This window comes from Epinephelus lanceolatus, chromosome 3 (genome assembly GCF_041903045.1).
Source record: "Epinephelus lanceolatus isolate andai-2023 chromosome 3, ASM4190304v1, whole genome shotgun sequence".
NCBI classification, from domain to species: Eukaryota; Metazoa; Chordata; class Actinopteri; order Perciformes; family Serranidae; genus Epinephelus; species Epinephelus lanceolatus.
In genome coordinates, this window is record NC_135736.1 from 6,342,403 (window position 1) to 6,368,963 (window position 26,561).

General features: G+C 40.3%; 1 protein-coding gene across 4 annotated transcripts in view; it reads left to right on the forward strand.

The window, feature by feature from the left end:
- Positions 1–26,561, forward strand: part of rptor (regulatory associated protein of MTOR, complex 1) — a 272,436-nt gene that overhangs the window by 195,634 nt on the left and 50,241 nt on the right. For all 4 annotated transcript variants that reach the window (XM_078163746.1, XM_078163744.1, XM_078163741.1 and 1 more), the window contains exons 18-22: positions 728–868; positions 4,565–4,685; positions 5,844–5,984; positions 10,398–10,553; positions 21,316–21,434. In XM_078163746.1, the coding sequence (XP_078019872.1) occupies positions 728–868; positions 4,565–4,685; positions 5,844–5,984; positions 10,398–10,553; positions 21,316–21,434 (678 nt within the window). The remainder of the gene's footprint in view (positions 1–727; positions 869–4,564; positions 4,686–5,843; positions 5,985–10,397; positions 10,554–21,315; positions 21,435–26,561) is intronic.

The following is a 26,561-nucleotide window of genomic DNA, read 5'->3' on the forward strand; positions in this document are numbered from 1 at the left end:
TCTTAATTTTCTTTCAAGTCACAGCGCTTTTACTACTTTATGTTATTCTAGGTTTAAGACAGAAAATTACAATATGTTCATATGAAATGTTTCAGCTGATCACTTTAATTGGAGCAAAGCAATCTGTATCAAAGCAACATCTGTGAGCTGGAGAATCACTGAAGCTGCATCACAAGATTAGCAAGTAGCTGTGACGACGCATCATGATCCTTACCAAAAAAAAAAGTTTTCTGTTGCCACAACAAACAATACACCCAAATATTCATTCTTGTATTGTCATTTGGTTCAGTTTGTGAATCCAGTCCCTCATGGCAAATTCCTTCTGTCTGATGGCAAGTTTGGATTAAACATCCAATGAAGCGGGCAGAGAAAGTAATGAGTTATAGTAACAAAAAGCAGCTCACTGGAGCACACAGCACTGACAATCCAGTGCATTTCATAGTGACACACTGAGAGAAAACTGAACCCTAATTACCACTAAAACTTTCAACCACCACCACCTACATTTTTGAATAAGTCTGACAAACAAATAGTTGGGTTTCATGGCAAAGGGTCAAACATGCTGACTTTAGACAGTTAAAAAAGGGCAGAGCTGTGCAGAAAATATCCAACTACATTAAAAAAAAGCTTATTTTTTTCTTTTACATTGTGTCAACACAACATCTGCAGCTTTACTGAACCAAGACAATTTTAAGTTGAGAGTGTTGTTGTGTTTGTGTCACTGCAGGTGAGGTGTGCAGCTGTCTTTGCTCTGGGGACATTTGTGGGAAACTCTGCCGAGAGGACGGACCACTCCACCACCATCGACCACAATGTGGCCATGATGCTGGCCCAGCTTATCAATGATGGCAGCCCTGTGGTCCGCAAGGTCTCTGCAACACAATAACAATCACACAACACCGACCCTCACACACAAAATACACACAGTTCATCATAATGATACAGTGGCATGCAAAGGTTTGGGCACCCCAGGTTGAAATTTCTTTTTCTGTAAACAGTTAAATGAGTGGGAGATGAACCTATCTGCAAAAGGCATGATGGTAAAGATAGAATATTCTTTTCAACATTTTAAGCAAGATCAGTATATTATTTTTGTTTTGTACAATTTTTAAAGTGAACAAAAGGAAAGGAGTACCATGCAAAACTTTGGGCATTTGAGCTCTTGATCTCAGACCATAATAAGCTTGTTAGGGTCATGGCTTGTACTACCTCAAGAGTTGCAAGCTGAAGGTTTTGTGGTGGCCCTCACAGTCCCCTAACCAAAACATCATCAAAAAATCTGTTGATAGACCTCATGCAAGGCAGACCAATAATCTCACAGAACTAGAAGCCTTTTGTAAGAAGAATGGGAGAAAATCCTCCAAACAAGAATAACAAAACTCTTAGCTGGTTGCAGAAAGCATGTAGAAGCTGTGATACTTGCCAAAGAGGGCGCTACTAAGTAGTGACTGTCCAGGGTGCCCAAACATTTGCTTCTAGGCCCTTTTAATTTTTTGTTATTTTGAAATTGTAAAACATTGAAATACAAAAAGTAATTTTGTTTAAAATATTGAAGAATATGTCAAATTTTGCCTTTTGGAATTCAGGAATTCAATTTGGAAGTTTTGCATGCAGCTGTATCCATATGATAGTGAAAGAACTCAAGTCAAATGCCAGATTCGTAATTCGACGATTGTGTATTATTACAGCCATGCTGTACAAAGGGGTAGCACTAAAACTGGCACTATAACCTTTTCACACAGTTTTCATACATCGCAAGGGCCAGCCCCTCATCAGGTGCTGTGGAGATGTCACAGGTGCCACTTAGGTTGCACAAGTACTTCAGTTTCTGCTGCAGGGCTGCTCGAAATATTCTCCTCCTGATTTTCACTTCTTGTCATAATAGTTCCCATTTGGAGCCACAATTGCAGCGTTTTAAAAAATAAGATTTACTGTTAATAGACACTTAACATGTTAATACTAAGTAGTTCTTTTAGCCTGCTTGAGGTCATTTTTGTTTTTAATGTTGGTATAATGTATTGTGTGAGGTTATTTTTGTTGAAAAACAATTGTCATAAATAAATATTGTCTATCACACTACGAGCAAAAAAATGAAAAACATATTCCACAGAATTCCGCAGATTTTTAATTTAGAATACCACTGAAAACAATAAATACAGATTCTGTTTGGGCCTGCTAATCATTGAGGTACAGTATGCGTGTACTATGTTTAGGAACATTATTACGTAGCAGGCTAACATGACACAAATATATTACAAAATAGGCAAAACTTATTTTAAATTACATTTCAGGGATTCCATAATCTAAGTATTTTTGTTTGAAATTATGTTCTATTTTGACACATTATATATATTTAAATTGTTTCATATAATTTAAATATAATACAAACATTTGTTTGTGTAAATAATCTTGTTCAGTTTACAATATATATATGTATATACAGTACAGGCCAAAAGTTTGGACACACCTTCTCATTCAATGCGTTTTCTTTATTTTCATGACTATTTACATTGTAGATTCTCACTGAAGGCATCAAAACTATGAATGAACACATGTGGAGTTATGTACTTAACAAAAAAAGGTGAAATAACTGAAAACATGTTTTATATTCTAGTTTCTTCAAAATAGCCACCCTTTGCTCTGATTACTGCTTTGCACACTCTTGGCATTCTCTCCATGAGCTTCAAGAGGTAGTCACCTGAAATGGTTTCCACTTCACAGGTGTGCCTTACCAGGGTTAATTAGTGGAATTTCTTGCTTTATCAATGGGGTTGGGACCATCAGTTGTGTTGTGCAGAAGTCAGGTTAATACACAGCCGACAGCCCTATTGGACAACTGTTAAAATTCATATTATGGCAAGAACCAATCAGCTAACTAAAGAAAAACAAGTGGCCATCATTACTTTAAGAAATGAAGGTCAGTCAGTCCGGAAAATTGCAAAAACTTTAAATGTGTCCCCAAGTGGAGTCGCAAAAACCATCAAGCGCTACAACGAAACTGGCACACATGAGGACCGACCCAGGAAAGGAAGACCAAGAGTCACCTCTGCTTCTGAGGATAAGTTCATCCAAGTCACCAGCCTCAGAAATCGCAAGTTAACAGCAGCTCAGATCAGAGACCAGATGAATGCCACACAGAGTTCTAGCAGCAGACCCATCTCTAGAACAACTGTTAAGAGGAGACTGCGCCAATCAGGCCTTCATGGTCAAATAGCTGCTAGGAAACCACTGCTAAGGAGAGGCAACAAGCAGAAGAGATTTGTTTGGGCCAAGAAACACAAGGAATGGACATTAGACCAGTGGAAATCTGTGCTTTGGTCTGATGAGTCCAAATTTGAGATCTTTGGTTCCAACCGCCGTGTCTTTGTGAGACGCAGAAAAGGTGAACGGATGGATTCCACATGCCTGGTTCCCACTGTGAAGCATGGAGGAGGAGGTGTGATGGTGTGGGGGTGTTTTGCTGGTGACACTGTTGGGGATTTATTCAAAATTGAAGGCACACTGAACCAGCATGGCTACCACAGCATCCTGCAGCGACATGCCATCCCATCCGGTTTGCGTTTAGTTGGACGATCATTTATTTTTCAACAGGACAATGACCCCAAACACACCTCCAGGCTGTGTAAGGGCTATTTGACCAAGAAGGAGAGTGATGGAGTGCTGCGGCAGATGACCTGGCCTCCACAGTCACCGGACCTGAACCCAATCCAGATGGTTTGGGGTGAGCTGGACCGCAGAGTGAAGGCAAAGGGGCCAACAAGTGCTAAACACCTCTGGGAACTCCTTCAAGACTGTTGGAAAACCATTTCAGGTGACTACCTCTTGAAGCTCATGGAGAGAATGCCAAGAGTGTGCAAAGCAGTAATCAGAGCAAAGGGTGGCTATTTTGAAGAAACTAGAATATAAAACATGTTTTCAGTTATTTCACCTTTTTTTGTTAAGTACATAACTCCACATGTGTTCATTCATAGTTTTGATGCCTTCAGTGAGAATCTACAATGTAAATAGTCATGAAAATAAAGAAAACGCATTGAATGAGAAGGTGTGTCCAAACTTTTGGCCTGTACTGTATGTATATATATATATATATATATATATATATATATATTTATTTATTTATTTATTTATTTATTTACGTTTATGTTTGTTAATCATTCCTGTTTATTTAACTATATATTTGTAAATACTATTGTTTAAATTTCTTATATTCACGTATCTTTCCTCTCTTGCAAGGAGCACCTGTAACATAAATAATTTCCCCTCGGGGATCAATAAAGTATTTCTGATTCTGATTCTGATTAAAAAATACATATGTTGGAGATTCCTCTGCAAACCAGTAGAGGGATTCTGTGCACCACCAGTGAGACACATATCATAATTTGAAAACCACTGTGTCAATGCGTTAATAATTTATTGTTAATGTTAGCGATTTAGCACTCATTTGTTACCATTATACCTGGAAAAATCCTGTGTGGCTTGAAGATACCAAGAAATGAAGTTAAAGAAATTAGTGGAAGTGAACGATCATTATGTTTCCTGTTCTCTTTCCGTACAAATTTGACAGGAGCTGGTTGTAGCGCTGAGTCACCTGGTGGTCCAGTATGAAAGCAACTTCTGTACAGTTGCCCTTCAGTTTATAGAAGAGGAGAAGAACTACACAGTGCCATCACCAGCCAACACCGCAGGTACTGGAGACACACACACACACACACACACACACACACACACACACACACACACAGGTTGTATTTGTGTTACAGAGAATGGAACAGCAGAGTCAACATAGATTACTAAATAAATGAATCCCATTTCCATGTGATGGTTGGATTATTTGAGTGCCTTAACGGAAGGACTGTGTAGGCCATAGTATTTCCTAAATTGTGACCACATTCTAAGAATATGGGATATGATAAGATTATTGGCTGGACTATCCATAAGGATCTCAAGAGAACATCTATTAATGCGTGGCAGGCAGATTGTTTTTTGGGGGGTCAAAAGTGGAATGTTTTGAAAACACAATGATCATTTAAATAAGGTTGGTGTCTCCTGCCATGGAGAGGGGGAGGGTTCAGCATCATTCCTAATCTGTCCTACATATATCTATCAGAGGTTTTAGATTAGATGTAAGGAGGAGGTCATAAGATCAAGACCAAGTAAGAACTGACTTTTTTTTTCTTTTCTTAATTCAAATATTGACTCTTTTGACTCTGGGTTGACGGGATGTAATTATTTTTTTCCCCAAACTAAGTTTATAACCAGCCAATTTCCCACATTGATCCAGTTTATCCAGAACAGATGGAATAGATCATATTGGATTCCTGACAAACAAAAGAAGGTCATCTGCATATAATGTTACTATGTACAGTGAACTCCCCTCAAATGCACAACTCTTATCACAGTGAAATAGCAAGAGGCTCCCAGATGGAAAGATGGAAAAGTAATAGGAGAAGAAAGAAAGATTTATCTGATTTGTACATTGTTTGTGCAAATACATGCCTAAGGACCTGTGTATGTCAGTTTCACCATAAAATTAAATTTGGGCAAAAATTCTCAAAAAGAATACTCTCACACTCCACCTAGTAAAATGCTTCTCTGCAGCTAAGGATATTACCATTTCTGGAGTGCTGTGTGTAAAGATCAGTGTAAATTGTGTTAACAATTCTCCAGGTATTGGGGAAAAAAAGTGCCTCCCTTGAATGAATCTAGTCAGATTAATATGGGTCTAGTCTTATCATGGAGTGCTGTTTATTCTAACATTACACTCATTAGAACAACATTTATTTTTACTTGTTTGTAATTATCTGGCTCTGACCTGATGTATGTCTTCCTGTGTTTATGTCAAGAGCCTGGTAACCTGACTCCAGTGCGGGACAGCCCAGCCATCCCACGCCTGCGATCAGTCAACTCCTACACCAACATCCGAGCTGCCACCACTGCCCGCAACCTGAACAAGAGCCTGCAGAACCTCAACCTCAATGAAGAGGGTAGGAGGGAGAGTGCTTGGGAATGGAGCGAGAAAGAAAATAAGGCAGATGGGAGGGAGATAAATAAGATGAAGCAGAAATTTAGATGAGTGTAGGAGGACTGAATGAAGACAAAGAGGCAGATTTAGTCAGCTGAATGACAGGAATTAATCCAAGGAGAGACCATTTGCACATTTCATTGGGTTTTCTTCCTCCACATCAGCTTTGGACTGTGAACGTAACAGTCCTCAGGCTAACTTCTTTATTCTAGCATTTACATTCCTGAGATTGACTCAGTAAATGTCAATAAGAGGTTTTACAACCAGCAGAGAGGTTGTGACCAGTTGGACAAGTAGAGATAAGAGTTCAATTTGAGTTGACATTTATTCCAGTCCAGCTCATATGCACAAGTACGGTAACTGCAAAATGCTCCTCATCCTTGCCATCCAAGTCTTACTAATGAGTATTGTGGATAAATGCCAGAACACACATTGACCTGTTATTACAACTGCACAATTTGTTTTACGCACACATTATCAAGATGTTGGCTTCCAAAATAATGCTCCCTCTTCACTGATGAACTTTGGCTCTTTCCGAAAGCAATTGCTATCTGCTATCACTTGAGTATGAAGTGTCACTCCACATTAAGCAACTCTTGCAGCTGTGGAGGGCACCCAGCATTCAGGAATCAAGCAGCAGTACCCATTAAAATGAATTTTAAGTAATAAAACATGTCAACTTAACTTAAATTAAGGTTTTGTCAATTATCGCCTCAGACTCCAAAAACCTTTTTAATTGGCTAATGTCTCCTGAGAGTTTTTTAATTTCTAATTTAAGCAGTTTAAATGTCAGGTTCAAATTGCCCCGGCTCATTTGTGATGGGTGAATCTCTTCAATTTCTCTATCACAGTCCTGTAGAGCACTTTAATGCCTCCGTGCCAGTGATAGCTGTGGCTGGAGATATTATGTTTTCGACTTAAAGGCTTATGACAAAATTTCAGACACATCTCTAATAGAGTATAATGAGTGTAAAGTGATTGCATTTTGTATTTAAAAGGTCAGAGGTCAGCTTCACTGTGACATCATAATGTTCTGCAAAAACAGCTTTCTGGCCATTGCTAAATGCCATAACTCCGTAACAGAAGAAGAGACATTTGGTCAGATGCTGAATTGGTGACACCTATCTTGGGTGTCCACCTTGAAACTGTGCTGATTGTATAGATCTTCAGTGCTGTCGAGGGGAAGATGTGTGTGAAGCAACCACGTTTCAAAGCATGCAGCTTCTTTGCAAACACATTTGAAGCATTGTCAGCTTGTATGGCTACAGACGTGGATGTAAACTGTAACTGCAACTTGACTGGTTCACAGAGGTGTTTGCAACCATTAAGTGGTAACTTTAGTTTATAAAGCAACTCTTCCAAAATTCCTCCAACAACTCAGTGTTGGGTTCTACTGTTTATAGTTGCTCATGCTATTGGCTCCAAGTTTTATAGTTGTTGCCTCTAATTTTCTTTCTTCTTGTTTTTTCTTCACCATTGTGCCACAGATATCTGCCCCAAAGTCAGTGGCACTTTGGAAATTTATTTTACATCTATTGTCCCAGTTTTTAGCAAAAATATGGTGTAGATTTAGGAGGCTGACATTCTTGCACTGAATATTTATTTACATACTTGCCAAAAAAGAAGGAGGGAGCAAACAGGGACAACAAATATGCTATTGTGCTCCTTTCTCTCAGCTCAGTCAGTCCTCCAGTGAACGAGCAGACTTGAGCCTGCCTGATCCCCAGTAGGGACTGGGAGTTGTCCATGGTACTGAACTGTAGGCCTGTTGAGACCAGCCCACGAAATTGTAACAGGAACACACGCACTTCTCTCATCCATGAGCAGGAAACATCCGTCACCATGGACACAGATACGTAGATAGCTCCCCGAGCTGTTACATTGTATTATGTGGTTTTCCTGTAGATGTATTACACATCCAGAACAATGAGCACTTGCTCTAAGTTCTCTGTTTTAATTGGTGTGTGCAAATACTATAAGATAAGGGGAACTAGCTAAATATTTTTTGACAAAGTAATGTCTTTGCTTTCCTATTTTCACTTCACTTATCTGTGAGATCCCTTCAATTTACAGTGAAAAATCAGTGTAATAAAAATGTGATCTATGGCTAAGCACCCTGACAGAAGTTACATTTTGTCTATTCTCGGCCATGTACGGTTGTGTTTAGGGTTAGTGCAGTTTGTTAAGTTGCACTAGTGTTGGATTTTTTTTTTTTTATTTTTTTTTTTTGTGCTCCTCCACTCCCCCGTGCTGGTTTATTAGGCAAACACTCAAAAAGAGGCAGAGAAGAGAGAGCAGGTGTGTTGAGGCCAGAATGGGATTGATTCTATCTGACCAATCACAGGTATTTGTTTTTAGGCAAACAAAATACCTCTGCTTCTCAAACACAGCCTAGCTGTGTGCTCCGAAAACCTGCAGTGTCTTAAAAGGGAAGAGTGTGTTGTGTTTGCATTTTGTGGTGTCATAAGGAGTTATAGCTTTAAAGGGGCAGTTCACCCTCAAAACAGCAATACATATTTTTCTTACCTGTAATGCAATTCATCAGTCTAGATTTTTTTTGATGTGAGTTGCCAAATGTGTTGGATATATTGGCCATAGAGATGTCTACCCTCTCTCCAATATAGTTGAGCTAAATGGCACTCGGCTTGGCAAAATGGCAAAAAAGTACATTTGAAAAAATCAACAGCAATGTCTTTTTCCAGAGATCATGTCCTGGTTACTCAAGACAATCCACAGACCTTGTTGTGAGCAGTTTCATGTAGGAGCTATTTTCTTTTCTACCGTATCACTAGAAGGAAGCATGCATCTACTGTACTGCTAGCTCACCTAAAACCACTGAGCTAGCTAACGTTCCAGCTAAGCCAAGGAGGACACATTAATGTTTACATCTCACATTGTCACGAGCACAAACCTCTCATCCATGAGTAGATGCACACTTCCTTCTGCACAGTGACACAGTTGGCAGGTGCAGTTGGGTATAAAGAAAATAGTTCCTACAAGAAACTGCTCACAACAAGGTCTTTGGATTATCTTGAGTAACCGGGTCATGATTTCTGGAAAAAGACACTGCTGCTGAGTTTCTCAAATGTATTTTTGTGGTGCTTTGAGCACCACAAGCTGAGTGCCATTACCTTCCATTATAATGGAGAGAAGGCAGACATATCTACAGCCAATATCTTCAACTCTCAGCAACTCACACCAGAACAATCTAGCTTGATAAATAGCAGTACAGGTAAGAGGAAAAATATATGTATTTTTTTATTTTGGGTGAACTGTCCCTTTGAGATGAAACACTTTTAATTAAGGAAAATAACTTTTTTGTCCACCTGCCACTCTGGCTGCTAGATTCCAAAATCTACCAGCCACTTAATTGATTACCATTGTTTTTTTGGCTGATGAGTGAAGCAAATCCAGCAGCCACTTGCATATTTTACCAGCATTAGGTTGGTGGCTGGTGCTAATTTCCAACCCTGGTATTTCATGAGGTCTTGAAGTTACAGACTTGGACTTTTTTCTGGTGAAATATTAAAAATAAATAGCTTTAACTGTAAATTTGTAGCAGTAAACTGTTTTGTTCCTTAAAAAATAGATGCATAATCATGATAGGTAATCATCAAGCTAAGCAAAATAATCATGTAATGATTTAAGCCATCGTCATGTGAGCCTGACATCCATGTCCACAGCTTTGTGAACACATGACCTGCTGTCACCTTGGAGCTCTAAACCTCCTGTTTGTGTCACTGCTGTGACACAAACTGCCCGCCCACTGCCAGACTGAGTAATGCATGAGCCCTGAGTGGAGTTAAATCACTGGCACTTGGTGAGGCGCGTAACCTACTGCTGATACAATTTCTAATTCATATTCTCAGTGCTCATTCCAATATGCAGTGGTGTTTATCATCAATAAGCACACAGCAGAATGTATTTCCACTCTCTACCAATCTCCATTTCCACATTCCAGCCTGCAGTCAGTTTGGACGATGCATGGTGTTTGGGTTTATATGAGTCAGAGTAATGTTTGATGATAAGAAGAGTTAGAGCACGAGATGAGTGAGCCTGACAGCTGAAATCATGTTATGAGCAAGGTCTTGTGTTGGCATGTAGCCTCCAAGTATAAGGACTGCTTCCACTGTTTACACACCTTACACCTTATTGGATGTTGATTTGGCTATTGGCTTTTTACAACAATAATAACGATAATAAACTTTATTTATATTCCGCTTTTATCGCGGCTAAAGTGCTTTCTAAACAAAATAAGAACCTCTTGGTGTTACATTTATGATGCTTATGAATTTTTTTGCTGATTGGATCTGAGGGTAACAGTTTTGTGTGTGTGTGTGTGTGTGTGTGTGTGTGTGTGTGTTTCTTCGTTCAGGTGGACCAGCAGCCTTCTCTCCCGGTAACCTGAGCACCAGCAGCAGCGCCAGCAGTACCCTGGGGAGCCCTGACAATGACGAGTACATCCTCTCCTTTGAGACCATCGATAAAATGAGAAGGGTGTCCTCCTATTCTTCCCTCAACTCTCTTATAGGTAACAACTAGCAAGTAGTACTGCACCTCTGTCACCTTTGCTAGACTTCAGACAGGGCGAGGTGGAAGATGCCAGCCCATGTGTTTTATTCCAAAACACAAATTTTTCATTGCTGTTCATTCATCATTTTTATGACTTTGCGCTGGCAGTAGTTGTGGGTGGAGGCATTATGTTTACAGGTTGTCCATACTTCCATACATACCATTCTTGTAAACGCAGTATCTCAAGAACATCTTGAGGGAATTTCTTCAAATTTAGCACAAACACCAAAAGTCAAGGTCGCTGTGACCTTGCATCCATCGCATTCTCGTGATGCGATCTCTCAAGAACACCTTGAAGTAATTTTTTCAAAATTTGCAACCCATTTGGACGTAAGAATGCACTGATTAGAATTTGGTGGTCAAAGGTCACTGTGACCTCACAAAACATGTTTTTGGCTGTAACTCAAGAATTCATATGTTTATTATGACAAAATTTCAACAAATGTCTTATAGAATAATATTTTTTTTTAAATATTTTTATATAATAGAGGTCAGCTTCACTGTGACATCATAATGTTCTGCAGAAACACTTTTCTTGCCATTATTTAATACCATAATTCAGGAACAGAAAGGCAAACATTTGCTCAGATACTGAATTGGTGATGCTAATCTTGAAACTGTCCCAATTGTATAGATCTTCTGCGCTGTCGGGGGGAAGATGTGTGTGAAGCAACCTCATTTTTAAAAATTAAGTTTCTTTGCAGAAACATTTGAAGCATGTCAGCTGTCATAGCTACATATGAGTCTGCCCTAACATGGATGTAAACTATAACTGCAACTTGACTGGTTTGTGAAGGCATACACCTGCAAGGCAGTAATTCTAGTTTATGTCTGACCTACACTAGGAATTGAAAGTGCAAGTGTCTTGCGAGTCCCCCAGCTTCTTTAAGGTGTGATGAAGTGAAGTTAGTGAAGTAGCCCTTTAAACATACAATATGTAATTGTTTGCTGCCAGGTGTCTCTCAGTCAAAACAACAACAAAATACAGAGCAAGGCCATCATTACAGTCAGTGTTTATTGTTTAGGACATTCTTACCAGGAGCCAAATTATCCACAGAGGTCTCCTCTTCTTTAAAACAGGCAAACTAGGTGATTACAACCAATGAAAACACTGAATAAAGCAGTTTACTTTGAACATGTTTCTTGCTGATGCTGTTTGGCATAGCAGAGACTGGAGCTGAGCTGCCACTAACATTTTCTCAACTTGTTTCTTGGATAACTTAAGAGCCAGATGACTAAAATCCTGCATCTGGTTAAAACATAAAGTTAAAAATGACCAAAATCCAGTAGTTTGTAGCTTTAAACTGGATAAAAACTCAGTTCATGACCACTTTTTGCAGATAAAGACACCCCTATCACATGTGCAAAGAGGATATGACACCACTGACAGCGACCAAATGACATGGACCGTGTCCTTGATTAAATCACAGATTTCTCTGGGTTTGGACATTGTTGGAAATGTTTGGTTCATATAATTACACATTCAAAAAATGAATATAACATTGGTCTAGTTGTTTTTAGGAATGTAAAAGAGCAGAAGTTTTAATCTTTAAACCACGTAAATAAAAGGCCTAGAGCTGATCTTTAATTATCTTCTTTTAGCTGTGCTAATCAATATTCTTATATAAGCAATGGATCAATCAATATGTGTAACACAGAGAATTGTCTCCAAACTTTGCAGCTTTCTAGTCTGTTTAGCCCATTGGTTTGGTTAGGGTTCAGTGTTTGATTGTTTTGATTTTCTGGCCCACAAATGTACCATACTGGTTTATGCTCACAGCGCTCATCAACCTTGTTTTCAGAAACAGGTGGCTAAACAGCTAAAATACTCTGGTAAACATATTGTACTCTACCTGCCCAACACCAAACAGCAGACAGATAAAGTTAGCAACTAGCTAGCAAACATAGTGAAGCATCTAGCAGCTAAAGACCCAGTTACTTTTCTCAGGAGTTGGTGGAGACCAAAACAGAGCTAAAGTGAGAGTGAGTATTTGACCTAAATTTGTCAGAGTGCAACAAACACAAATTTAAATTCAAATGCTAATGTTGCTTTATGACAGCTGGATGCGTAAATGATGTTAGCTATTTTTACTTTATAATGCCAACATGTGTGTTTTCAGCTTGTTGTGGAGTTCTGCCACAAGTGGCCATTTTAGGGGTATCTAGCGGTGAGAATGCAGAGCTGAAACTTTCCCATTCCCAATAATTCCACTTATTGCTGTGTTTACCCTACTAGGTAGCAGGAACTGCAGCCTGTATTTTACGTCATCAACAACAACGCAGTCCTTGATTGGCTTCTTACGTTATCAACTACAGAGTGGATAACTGATTAGCCCCAACTGGATTTTATTTTCAGGAAAGTGTTTGGGGGGTTAGTGGGGCCAGATTGATACAAAGGTCAACACAGAATGTTGAGCTCACGTCATCAGGATGGTCTTACCAGGCAAGGAGAACTACACTGGCCGACACGAAAATGCAAATGGCCCACTTTAGAGCCGGTGTTTGGTTTATCTGTGCTGGGCTACTGTAGAAACAATATAGCGGAATCTACATATGTAGATAGAAATGGCTCATACTAAGGTAAAGAAAACGTAATAATTGTCAGTTTCAGGTAATTATACACTCATAAGAACATAGTTGGAAATATCACATTCCATTGCTGCCAATAGGTTTCCATAACTCCTACACACTGGACCTTTAAATGAGACTTTGACTAATGTAATTGTGAAGCCCACAGTAAATTTTACAGTTAATGACTTGAAACTGTGAGGATATTGTTTTGAAATGACATGTCTATTCTATCACCATGATACTCTTTCTCCATACTGTATTTCCTCTGTGAACAGTGCGCTAATTGTGCATCTATAGACTGATGGCAGCATCAGTGATGTATCCTGTTGGATCATTACAGCAGGCTGCTGACAGCAGCTGGGACAGTGTTGCATGGTTTGACATCCCATGAATAACCACTTCCTAGAGGACTGAGTTAGAAACTGAGAGAAATAGATGACCAGGAGAATGTGATGGCACCAGAGAGAAAGACCTCAGGCTACCCCCAGGGAGGGTCAAACCCTCAAACTGGGGGACATGACAGAGGAAAGCTCCCAGTCCAAGAATAGATAAAGTGTAAAAAAGGTTTGCAGATGTGTAAAAGATAGCAGAGAGGAGGTAGAGGAACTGGGGGAGGAGTCACCTGAGGCCATTAAAGCGCTTTTCGGCATACACTGAACTCAAACCTGCTCACTCAGGTGATTGGCGGGCTCCACCATGCGTCCTGACAGCCAGTTTGTGTGCGAGCATGAAAACCATTAACTCACGCCCAAAAAGTGAAACAGGGGGTTCCCTTTTTCTTCCTTTCTCCCTCTCTCTCTCTCTCTCTCTCTCTCTCTCTCTCTTTTTGTCAGTGTTGCATTTTAAGTTACAGACCTCTTGTAATCTCCCAGCTGCCCTGTCACGTCCCAGTACGTGGTTTTTGCACGGCACAATGGAAAATGAGTCGAAATGGAAAATCGAATGGAAAAGTAAATTGAGCTCTAGAGAGCAGTGAATTTGACTTGGCATGAAAGTAGGTTCAGGTACTGTAATGAAATTTCCTTTTCAGCATGTTTTCTTTGATTTGTTCCTTAAATGAATGCCACCTTATTTTAGGTGGACCTGACACAGTCGAGCTCAGCTCAGCTTCATATCGGTCCTTCGAGGGAACAGCTCAGTTTCTTCTGCTATTAAAATCAACTTTAACACAATCTGCTGTGTAAATCTGGGTGGAGTTGCACTCATATGCATGCGCATACATGCATTATTTTCTCTCTTACACAAGACAAAGTAAAGGTAATAAAATATTTTCAATTCGTACCAATCTCGTGAACGTGATATCTCAAGAATTCCTTGGGGAAATTTCTTCAGATTTGGCACAAATGATCTCAACTGTGAACTGAGTATTTCTGGTGGTGAAAAGTCACGGTTACCATGACCTCGTCCGTCGCATATCTCAAGACCATTCTTGTGAACTTGATATCTCATGAAGGCCTTCCGTCCTCAAATTTGGCACAAGCCTCCACTTTGACTCAACAATGAACTGATTAGAATTTGGTGTTCAAAAGTCAAAGGTCAAGGTCATTATGTTTTTGGCCATAACTCAGAAATTCATATTGCTATTTATAATAAAATATCACAAAAATGTCTAGTAGAATAAAATGATGGAGTGATGACACTGAAAATCCAAAAGGCAAAAGGTCAACTTCACTGTGACATCGAAATGTTCTGCAAAAACACTTCCCTGCTCATTACACAGTGTCATCTCAGGATTTGGATTTCATCAGATTTGGTCAGATGCTGAATTGGTGACACTAATCTTGGGTCCCCACCTTGAAACTGTGCTGATTGTATAGATCTTGTGCTTGTGAGGGGAAGATGTGTGTGAAGCGTCCATGTTTTCACAGACATGGATGTAAACTGTATCTGCAACTTGACGGGTTCACAGAGGCATACAGCCATGAGGTATTCATTCTGGTTTCTCTATGGGAAGATACATCATCCTTTAATCTGGGATTTATTAACTGATCCAGACTAAATCAAACCCAGCCAGCTGTTCTCCTAGGATTTCTTTTAGGGCACAGGTACCATGGTGCACCAAGGCTTAGGAGTTAATGTTTGATGAAACAGCAACAATAAAAACAGCCTGGCTCAGCGCGTGCTCTCGTTACCCTTTTCATCAAACAAATTTAGCATTCGATATTCAGTTAAACCTTTTTCAAGCTGCTTGTGGACCCTTAATGCTGGCATGAGGTCCCCATGTAAACATGTTAAAAGACATATTGGCCCCTTGCCCACTAAGCTGAGCCCCCACCACGGCTGCAAAGAGTCCCAGCCTCCCAGCACGCTTGTTCCTAACTCACACCTCGCAGTGTGCTGCATGTATAAACAAGCAGGGCAGAGCAGATGAATGGACATTGGTAGCAATATCCAGGAGCATAAAGAAAAGGCTGAAATACATACTTGAGTGCAGATGAGTGTTGAATTCAATGTTCTGTTGGCATTTCCGTTTCTGTTGTCACTTAAATTTAGTTATCTAACTCAGCCGAGACTTCACTTGTCATTTTGACTTTTTTGTTGTTTACTCATTTGCTTCTATCTTTTGTTTGGTTTGAAGTTTTTTTCATGAGACCCTTGGGGCTTTGTTTCATCTCGCCTAAAAAATGTATTAACTTGTTTCTCTGTTTTTGGTACACAGCTGCATGCATTCTCAGTTTTATCACATCTACTTTTTAATGCTGCAAACAAACTGAAACAAATGTTGAGAGGTAAAGTGGCATGTGTATTATAGCATCTAAAACAAATTGAAACCATAAATGCTAAATGCAGCAGATGCTGGACACTGGCCCGCAGGAAACCAGTAGGAAACAAAACTGTGTGGGAGTCAGGGAAGAGTTGCAGTAGTGATTTATTGATTTACATTTTAAGCATATACTCTTTTCTTTGTTTGTCTTTGCTGTCTTACTATAATTCTTACAAATCCAGGATCTCTGTGAGGCTGTGACAGAAAAGAAAACCAAACAGTAAGATGGATAAGAGTTGAGGTCAAAGTACTACAAGACCAGGGAAACAAGATAGGCTGTGGTATTCAGTTTTGCTCAAGAGGTAGAAAACCTTCAACTACCAGAATGCACTGCACTACACCAAATCAAAAGTTGCTACCGCTGGTGGGTGACATAATGCAAGCTTCCTGTCCGGAAACAATATGACAGTCAGCTGGTAACCAATGATCTCATATTACAATTAAACAGTGTACTAAAATATGTTTCTGAAAACATTTGAGGAATCTTCATTCATATTAGATCAGCACTGTTTGGTCTTACCATTTGATCAGTTTTTTTAGCCTTCGTATACACAATACAGGAGACAGTATGGGCGCCCACTTCCTGTTCACAAACTCTGTACCTCCTCCACCTCTGCATTAGCTTAAAATCATGTGTGGACAGACCTTAACAAAAGCTGATCTCTGGATCTCTGACTCGCCAGGCAATATGTTTTTGACTGTTGTCTTTATAATGTAGGGACTGTGAGTCGTTTAGCTCAGGATATTTCTCAACCTCAAGAAGTCTCTCCTCGTCCATTCTTCATCACACAACAGAGTTCTGTTTGCATCAATGGTGAGGAGAGGAGTTGAGTTGCCATAGGAGCAGAGAAAAGGAGCTGCTACGGGAGCTGGTATGTACCAGCACTGAGCAGGTGGAATCGAAACATGTATTTGCATTTTGTGGTACATTTAAAGGGCTCTAAAGGGCAAACAGCTTTAAAGGGACCATTAAGATTATTTATACATACTTCTCCTCTTACCTGTTGTGCTGTTTCTCAATCTGGATTTTTTTGGCACGAGTTGCTGGGAGTGTCAGATGTCGGCCTTTTCTCCAATATAATGGAACTAGATGGCACTCGGCTTGTGGTGCTCAAAGCACCAAAGAAATACATTTGAAAAACTCAGCAGCAATGTTTTTACCCATTAGAATGGCTTTTAAGTAGTAAAACGTGTCAGCTTTACTTGAATTAAGTTTTTTGTTGATTACTGCCTCAGACTCCAAAAACCTTTTAAATTGGCTAATGTCTCCTGAGAAATTTTCACTTTCTAATTTAAGCAGTTTAATCGCAGGCTTCAAATTGCTCTGACTCTGATTTAAGCATGACTGAATCACTGCAATCTTTCTATCACAGCCCTGTAGAGTACGTTGTTTATGAAGCATCTCTCCCAATATTCCTCTAATAACCTAACGCTGGGTTATGCTTTATCAAGCTCCTCATTGATATTGGCCACAGGTTTTATAGTTGCAGCTCAGACTCGCTTCTAATCTTTCTTCTTATGGCTGCCTCGCTGTGGCCCCACCGATATTTGCCCCAGTGATAAATTCAGTGGCACTTAATAATATTTTTATAAAGTCTGTCCCAGTTTTCCGCACAAGTATGGTGCAGATTCAGGAAGCTGACATTCTTGCTGAGCTCAGCTCAGTCAGTCCTCCAGTGAACGAGCAGACTTCACTGAGCCTGCCTGATCCCCAGTAGGGACTGGGAGCTGTCCATGGTACTGAACTGTAGGCCTGTTGAGACCAGCCCAGGAAACTGTAACAGGGACACACGCACTGCTCTCATCCATGAGCAGGAAACATCCGTCACCATGGATACAGATAGATAGCTCCCCGAGCTGTTACATTGTGTTATGTGGTTTTCCTGTAGATGTATTACACATCCAGAACAATGAGCACTTGCTCTAAGTTCTCTGTTTTAATTGGTGCATGCAAATACTGTAAGATAAGGGGAACTAGCTAAATATTTTTTGACAAAGTAATGTCTTCGCTTTCCTATTTTCACTTCACGTATCTGTGATTTCACTTCAATCCACAGTGAAAAATCATTGTAAGAAAAATGTAATCTGTGGCTAAGTACCCTGACAGAAGTTACATTTTGTCTATTCTCTTCCATGTGAGATTGTGTTTAGGGTAAGTGCAGTTTGGTAAGTTGCACCAGTGTCGAGTCACTGTTGGATTTTTGGACTCCACTACCACATTCTGGTTTATTGGGACTTCATAAAGCAAACACTCAAACAGAGGAAGAGAAGACAGAGAGGGTGTGTTTAGGCCAGAATGGGATTGATTCTATCTGACCAATCACAGGTATTTGTTTTAAAGCAAACTACAAATAGCTCTGCTCCCTAAATACAGAGAGCTCCGAAAACCTCCAGCGGTAACTGCGTTGTCTGTGAAGAGAAACATCTGTTGTGTTGCATTTTGTGGTGGCTTTTCTAGTTTTAGTTTTTGAAGGGTTGGTTCTCCCCAGAACCAAAAATACTTATTATTATCAGTCTAGAATGTTTTGCTGTGACTTGTCCAGTGGTGAAGATATTTATTTAGTGATCAGAGCAGCAAAAAAATCAATTTGATGTAACAAATGTAACAAAAGCCTTTTTAACAGCGCTGTATGGATGCAGAACTTTGCACATGAAGTAGGTGATGGACTGTGTTATTTTCTTAGTTCACTCAGAGTTGGATGGTAGTTTTGTCGAGTGTCCAGTGTTGGTTGATTTTTTGGCAGAGCAGGTCTAGCATTAGCTTGGCTGTCAGCAGCTAACACTAGCTCTGGATGGTGGAGTGTGAGGTGAGTCCACATGTTTGTAGTATTATTCGAGTTTGAGTATTTTACTCTCATATGACACTGCTTGCAAATCGCATGTGTCATATCCAAGTCCTACTATCCTTCCATGTTAAAAAAAATCCAAAATTAGTCCAGGCGTTTGATTTAAACGCTGATGGCGCATTTCTGATTTCTTTATTTTGATAAACAGCCTGAGTCCTCTGCTGACCTCATCAGGAAAAAAACATCAGTGCCATCTAGTGGACCAAAAAAAAAAACAACTGATTTTATTATTCTAGTACCGAAAGTGGTATGGAAATTTGTATTTTCAAAAATTAATAACGTATATAATAAAAGATAGGTACTATGTAGGCATCTGTGTATCGATACAATATCCCCACACAAAATATCGCGATACTATGCTGTATCAGTTTCCCCCCCCCACCCCTCCTTTATAGTGCTATCAGATGCCTAGCTTTAGGTTAAAACTGTGCCTTTCTGTATCTGCACTGACATTAATATTTTGTCACATCAAAGATTTGATCCACTTCTACCTGTGTCAGTGTTTTTCAAGAGCTCACCCATTTAAAGAACATCAGAGACATGATTTGGTGCTGCTTACATCTCCCTGTGAAATAAATTTCAAATGTGCCTCACAGAGGAATTTCTTCTCTGCTTCCAAATGTTCTGATGCAATTTTTATGCCCCGACCATTTACAGCTCCAAAAACCGCTATGCAGTGTTAAAAGTATTTTATGTCATCTGCCAGAACTGAGGAGGCCATAAAACAGTGATGTGGTGCTTCATTTAGACGATAATTAACATCTTTACTACTGTACATCCATTTCACTGTGCACAAGTCTTGTGTCAAGTCAGGACAAGTCACTGGTACAGCATCGAGCCAGTGAGTAATGTCACCCGTCACGTTCCCCAGTGTGGACTATGTAGAGGCACTGCAGTGGTAATTTGTGTGCACCCGTAATGTAGAGCAGCGGCTAAATAGGAGAGGAACCGTATCTCACATTTATCAACTGGCTGTTTACTGCAGCAGGTAGCGCACTGGCTAACCATCGCTAATCATATCCTGCCCCTCAGGCTACAGCCTAATCACCTCTTTAACTTCATCACTTGCTTTCTCTCCTTAAGTCACTCGAGGCCTCTCTGTCTTTTCGTATCTTTTCCTGATTTTTTTCTCAACTGTCTTTTTCCTCCATCTCCCTTTGCCTTTTTGCTACTGATATATCTTATCCTGGGCTCTGTACTCCTCACTTTTTACAGATTCCTCTTTGTGCTTATTGTATCCTTCTGTCTCCCCCAGCTGTAGCCCTCCATCATCCTTCTCTCCTTTCTTGGAATCATCTCTCCTATCTCACCTGTCTTTGAAGCTTGGGTCCATTGATCCTTCTTAGCACTCTCTAGAGAGTCCGAGCTATAGGAGGGCCCAGGCTTCAGTCATTCCCACTTCTCCACAGCACACTGAGGAGTTTCCAGCTCCAGGGCTCGGCCAGTGTGCCGAAGGGAAGCAGGGAGATGATAAAAGGAAACGAAATAAGAGGGGTCATCCTCACAAGTCAAGTTTACACAACCACCTGCATGGTTGGAAAGGTCTGGGGAGAAAAAGGAAAGAGGGGAGAAAACAGATAAGTGTTGGTGAAATGAGAAATGGCAACAGTTGGAGACTATTACTGCTCCGTGTCCCTGTGGCTGACATTGAGAGAGAAGAGAAAGTCGACAGATTGAAGCTGACAAAGGGACATTTAGAGGGAGACCAAGCAGAAAAGGCACAGCAACAGGGAAGGAGGCTCAGTGCACTGCAGAGACAACATGCAGAAGTGAGTAAAAGCCCAGAATTAGGGAGGGTGTGTAGAAAAGAGGGGAGACTGTTGCGAGCACAAAGAGATGCATGACTGGCAGGTGGAAGCTCTAAACAAACTGATGTCAGGGAGCAACTCTGGAGAGAATGACAGGAGAGAGCTGGAGAAGACAGTAAAGGAGCAAACAAGCAGTTGGAGGTTGGTTTAAAATCATCAGTTTAAAAATGATAAACTGAAGAAAAATTAAAAATATTGTCACCAGTTACTGCAAAAACAATGCTGAAGATTAGAATTGCAACGGATGAACAAAACCACAGAACAATAGAGAGACATTGTTCATTTGTATTCATGATAAGAGCGACAGTTGACAGCAATGAAGCTCCAGTGGATGAGGAATGCCAGCTGCCTGTAGTGTGTGTGTGTGTGTGTGTGTGTGTGTGTGTGTGTTGATTAATGATGTACATTACCTGACACTGGAGGTCATTTTCCCTCTGCCATCTCAATACATCCAACAACTGCAGGCGATGTAAATGACCGGGGCAGGTAGCATGATGCTAATGAGATAATTGTGTATTACCACTTAGCTGTTAGCTGTGCTGTGTTAATGAACTTGGATGGGAGTGATGAGTGAGATGTACAGTATGTGCCAGTGGGTGTGTTGTGTGTGTGTTTTCATCTACCAAATATGTGTATGATTTCTGTGTATTGTCTGAAACTTTTCCTACAGAAACAATTTTTTATTCTAACATGTTGAACTTATTATTTAATTGCTTTGTGCCTTATTTCCAGGTGTGTCCTTCAACAGTGTTTACACTCAGATCTGGAGAGTGTTGCTCCATCTCGCTGCAGACCCTTTTCCTGAAGTGTCAGATCTGGCCATGAAAGTCCTCAACAGCATCGCATACAAGGTATGTTGTGCTTGTTTCTTGAGATAATATTTCATCATCATACACAAACGTTGAAGGCTGGGCTCATTGTCAGAACCATTGTCGAGTCAAGTAAATGTTATCTGTGCATGTTGCACTCTGTGGACCTTCATTAAATGATCTATAGAGCATAGTCTGAAATGCATGGCACAAGGGCAGTTGGAGTGTGTCCAACTTTTGCTAGTTAAAAGTTGTATTATCTGTGCATGAAGTAAGGCACAAGTGGCAAAGGGGTTGTATTTTAAGCTCTGATTTTCTGCCCAAGAAATTACAGCCCAGCCCAACCCGATCTGCTGGGCCACACTTTGTCATTATTTCTCCAGGCTTGAATATGGTTGGATTCTTGCCAATTTACCTGTGTATTTTTTATTTATTTGTTTGTTTTTATTGAAACTGGCAGTTCTGGTGCTTAGAATGCAGGACATTAAATGGACTGAATCAAGAGGGAAAGAGAGAAAAGGAGAGGGTGACTGTGACTGATAGAGGAGAGTGATGGAACAACGCAGCAGTATAGTGGAGAACCAGCTGAGAGAGAGAAAGAGCATGCAAGACAGAGGTACTGGAATTGACAGAAAGAAAAAGGAGCTTCTCCCCAGTGTTGTGAGAGATGTCCGTAGTATGCAATGAAGAGTGGTCGTGATCATCACTGCACACCACAGTGCCATGGACTGCCATGCGTGCCCGATGCTTGAGAGGCTCGAGTCTTGCACGAGACAACAGACTATCAAAACAAGGAAAAAGTGGTGCATGGGCACACATTAGCCCTGAGCTTTTACTAAATGTTTTAATATTAAGATAATATATAAAATCTAAGATATATATTTTTTACAGTAGAAATTTGGGGTTTTAATCAGGCTCAGGCCCAAAAATGCTGCCGTATTTAATTCCTTCATTTCTCATAGGTGTGTTTGAGGTGTAACATGAATTCTCAGATTGTCATCTCCCATTGCCTTTAAAAGCACCAGGTACACCTTGCTATTTATATGGCAGGTTCCACAAATTTGAGAAGCGAGTGATTTTCTACTGAGAGTAAGGCAGCAAGAGCAGTGATGTTGCTGCAGCAAATATCGTGGGACATTTAAGCAGCAAAACTGAAATTTGTGCTTGACAGAGGAAACAGAACTTTTAACTTCTGAAATAATTAGTGAAGTTACGCTGATCCTCATGTGTAAATGTGCACGACATCTCTTAATGGGGTGTCAGACAGCAGCTCTGTGGCTCTGCTCTCTGCAATGTTCACATTTTAGAGAATGTCATTAATGTTTTTCCTCATAAAGATGGATTTTTTTTTACCCACCATAACACCATGGTTTAACTGTAAGCGAGCAACAATAACCGAATCAGTTTGATTGCATTGCTTTTTATTAGAATGTTTTAAGTGGCCAGAGTGACGCAATCGGACACAGAGTGACACGGCGGAATGTGGCGCTGTTTTGAGCTGAACTTTTGTCTGACACCCCTTTTCTATTTTATTCCTGTCACTCGCTTTGCAAGTGCTGCAGTGGACGAGGAACAGCTGATCCACAAGGTTGAATTGAGGAGTTATCTGCTAAGTATTGTGTGGGATGCTCAGCAGAGCTTGTTTAACAAAGTGTAGGTAGTAGTATGATATAATATGATAGCAACAATATCCACAATAGTGTTGTTATGAATATGAACAATAAGGAAGTAACCAAAGCTGGTTGTTTTGTGTACACGACATAACAGTGATGCAAATTGTGTGGACAGAGCGCACGCGCTGTAACGAGTTGTGGTACTTTCTGTTAGGACTCAGTGTACTTGCCTATTTAGGTGCATCTTACTATCTGAATACACCCTTGCAATAGCAACAAAATTACTGTGCCATTCTGATTTTAGAGCAGGTTTTTGTCATTTCTGGTGCCTTAAAACAACCAACAATGCAACTGACCACACCTTATTTAAAGACCTTCACACCCTTGGGCGCAAAGATGGGGGCAGATACATTTGGGACTTACACAACATGGCTGCTAGCCCTGAAAATAATAACTGAGTCGGTCTGACACTGGAAATGACCGATGCACTGTGGCCACTTTGAGTCAGGTGTAAGGTAGTATGTCTTACAGTAAAACATAGAAAACATGATTCAAAAGATATATAAAACACATATATAAAATACTCCACGTAAATGAAATAACCTTTCAGCCAACCATACAATGCACACACACATACATAAAATGCAGTTTTTTTATAACCTGTTCTATTCTTAAAACAGCACTCAATTTATCGGGATGTTTTGCTCTTTTACTGGTTGCATAAAATATTGAGGAACCAAGATTTTAAGCTTTTTCATGGCTGAGCTCATTCTAAGTAATTTTGAAGATGAGTAACATAACTGAGTTGTAATAATTAACTTTTGGTCTCAGTATCAGTGTGGCAGTTCTTTTTCAACACACGGTTATGCAGTGAAAAAGAACAGTTTCCAGCACACACGCCTCACTCTCCCACTGGCATTTCCTTCCTCCAAAAGGCCATTACTTTTGTGCAAATGCAATTATGGCCAATGACTCCCCCAGGCTTGGCAGAGCAGAGCAGAGCAAAGAGGCTGCCGTAACTTAAGGAGCCATAATAACCACTATAGTCCACCACCCAGCCTAACCCTGAGGCAAAGAGGTATGAGTTTCCCACCACCAACACCAATTGTCCTCTCACTTACCTTCAGAAGAGCAGCATCTCTGCATTGAGACTCCCCACTGGACTGCAATAAAAAACAACAGGACTTGATTTACAGTATAAAACAATAGAGTTCTTTTCTACCAGCTAATGCACTGTGCTGCCTGCATGGCACCAAGATGCACTTCTGTCATAGTATTTCCTCTGTACCTGCAGACCTGAAGTCAATCAAGCAAACACTGGTGTCATGTTTAAAAAAAATACCACTCTGACAGCCAACGTGTGGGAACAAACAGATTTTTAGTATTCTGTAATTCAAGAGCAGGTGACTGAAACACACAAAGATACAATTAAATTGAGCACTACATCTGCCCAAGACTGTCTGCATCATCTTTACTGGTCCGTTAATTGTAAGAGCTGCAGGTTTAAGGCTTAAGATGTTCCTAGTCAGACTTGATTGACCAAAATGAGGACTCAAGCTTTCACTGCCTCAAGATCTGACTTGGAGCCTAAAAGCAAAAACATTCAATTCGCAAGTTTTGATCTTATATAACCCAGTAACAACTAGAAGGGCTCTCAAAGAGCACCTCCACCGAGGCCAAATGCCCTAATGATTTGGACCTGCTCCTAAATGTAATGGGTTCTTTCTTTGCCTATTCTACACCCTTCCACAAAGGTGCATGATACTTGACTTGGGCTCGTCTCAGCTGATGCTGATCTGAACTGATCTGACTTGTTTTACTTCCACTGAGGCTTGACTCTGACTTGTCTTACTTGATTTAAGATTTGATTCTGAGTTGTCTCAATTGATTTGACTCAGACTTGTCTTGATTGACTTGACTTGGACTTGTCTTGATTGACTTGACTTGGACTTGTCTTGATTAATTTGACACTCAATCTGAATTTGTTTTACTTAGATTCAGATTTGACTTCTCCTGATTATAGCTGACTTGAGACTTGATTTAAAGGTGCTGTATGTAACTCTGAAGAAAGATAGTTGATTGTTGAGTCTCTTTCGTCGGTAGTCGGTTTGATCCAACTACCAACCCAAAGCATCTGTATTTGATCACCTGGGAAGGAGACTCAACGATGAATCTTTCTCTATAGTTAAATATAGCACCTTTGAATTTTCATTTATCAACTTGCAACTTGACTTGAAATTATACTGACTGACTTAAAAGTGGACTTGAACTTTTCTCCATTTAGCATGAGACGTGACTTGGGCAGGCTATAATTCCTGGTAAAGCAGCTCTGCTACTTGCTTTTGCTGAGTGACACTGAACTGAAATAATCTGGTTATACACCTACCTCATAGTTTGCAATCAGTCCCACAAATTTGTTCTCGATACACCATGTGGCACTAGTGTCACGCATACATGGAAACAGTCAGGAGGACTACCTGTCTTGTCTGAAAAATTGAGGAACAACAGTTTGACATTTAAAGAAGAACCACAATGTAAATGCTGTACTTTCTGAAGTTAATGAGTTATCATAGATGGAGCCCACATTATTTTTTTCTCTTGCAGAGAGCTCATCAGGGACGGCTTAATCAGAGAACATCCATCCCAAGTTCACAAGTGTTAACATTAGCCTAACTGGGAATCCAGCTCTTTTAATTAGGATTTTAAATGTCAAATGTTATTGATTTGTAACAAAGTGAACAAGGTCAGCAGCTAATTAAAATTTACTTGCTTCTCAGATGATGAAAGCATTAAATGTTTTTTAATAGCCCCCTCTTGCTGCATGATGCAGAGGTGAAAGCCTTGGGTCTTTCTTTTAAATCCTGTTATTTATTTATTAAGATTATGAACTTTTGCACTTTTTTGAAATTGAAATGTGATTGTTTTTACTTGACAAGGAAATGCAATTTAAACATTACCCTACAGAGTCCTTAACTGTTTGAATGGACCTTGGGGTGGCTCTGTTCTCCAACTCACTTTGTTTCTCTGCAATTTGTCGACTTGACAAGTAAATGAGTGGTCATAGTCATGAGAAGAGATTATGACTTTAGAGGCTTCAATCTTCTTACTTCCTTTGCCTGACGCAGCAGATATCTCTTCTCACACACTTACCCCATGTCACCGATCACATCTTCCCCCCATCAGTTCATCGTCTCTGCCTGGATCAATCCCCTCTCGCCTCCACCACTTCCATGTCATCATCATACATCAAGGCGCTGTGCACTTTCTCCACTAGCTGAACATTCAGTTGGCATCAGAAGCCCCTTCAATAATTAAACAGGAACATTCAGAGGGTTTTCTGAGCTGTCATCAGCTTTCATGCCCATATCCTACCAGAGCCCTTGCTGATAGTGTCGTGTGGGTACACGCACTGATTTCTTTTCTCTCAGCTGACTCACTTTCCAACCAATTAATGATGGAGGAAGTGAGGGGAAGTGGGATTGGAACAGGAGAGCAAGCTGTTTCCCAGCATGGAGAGAAGCAGCTGGTAGAACCGATCACCCCCCAGTTTCCTGCT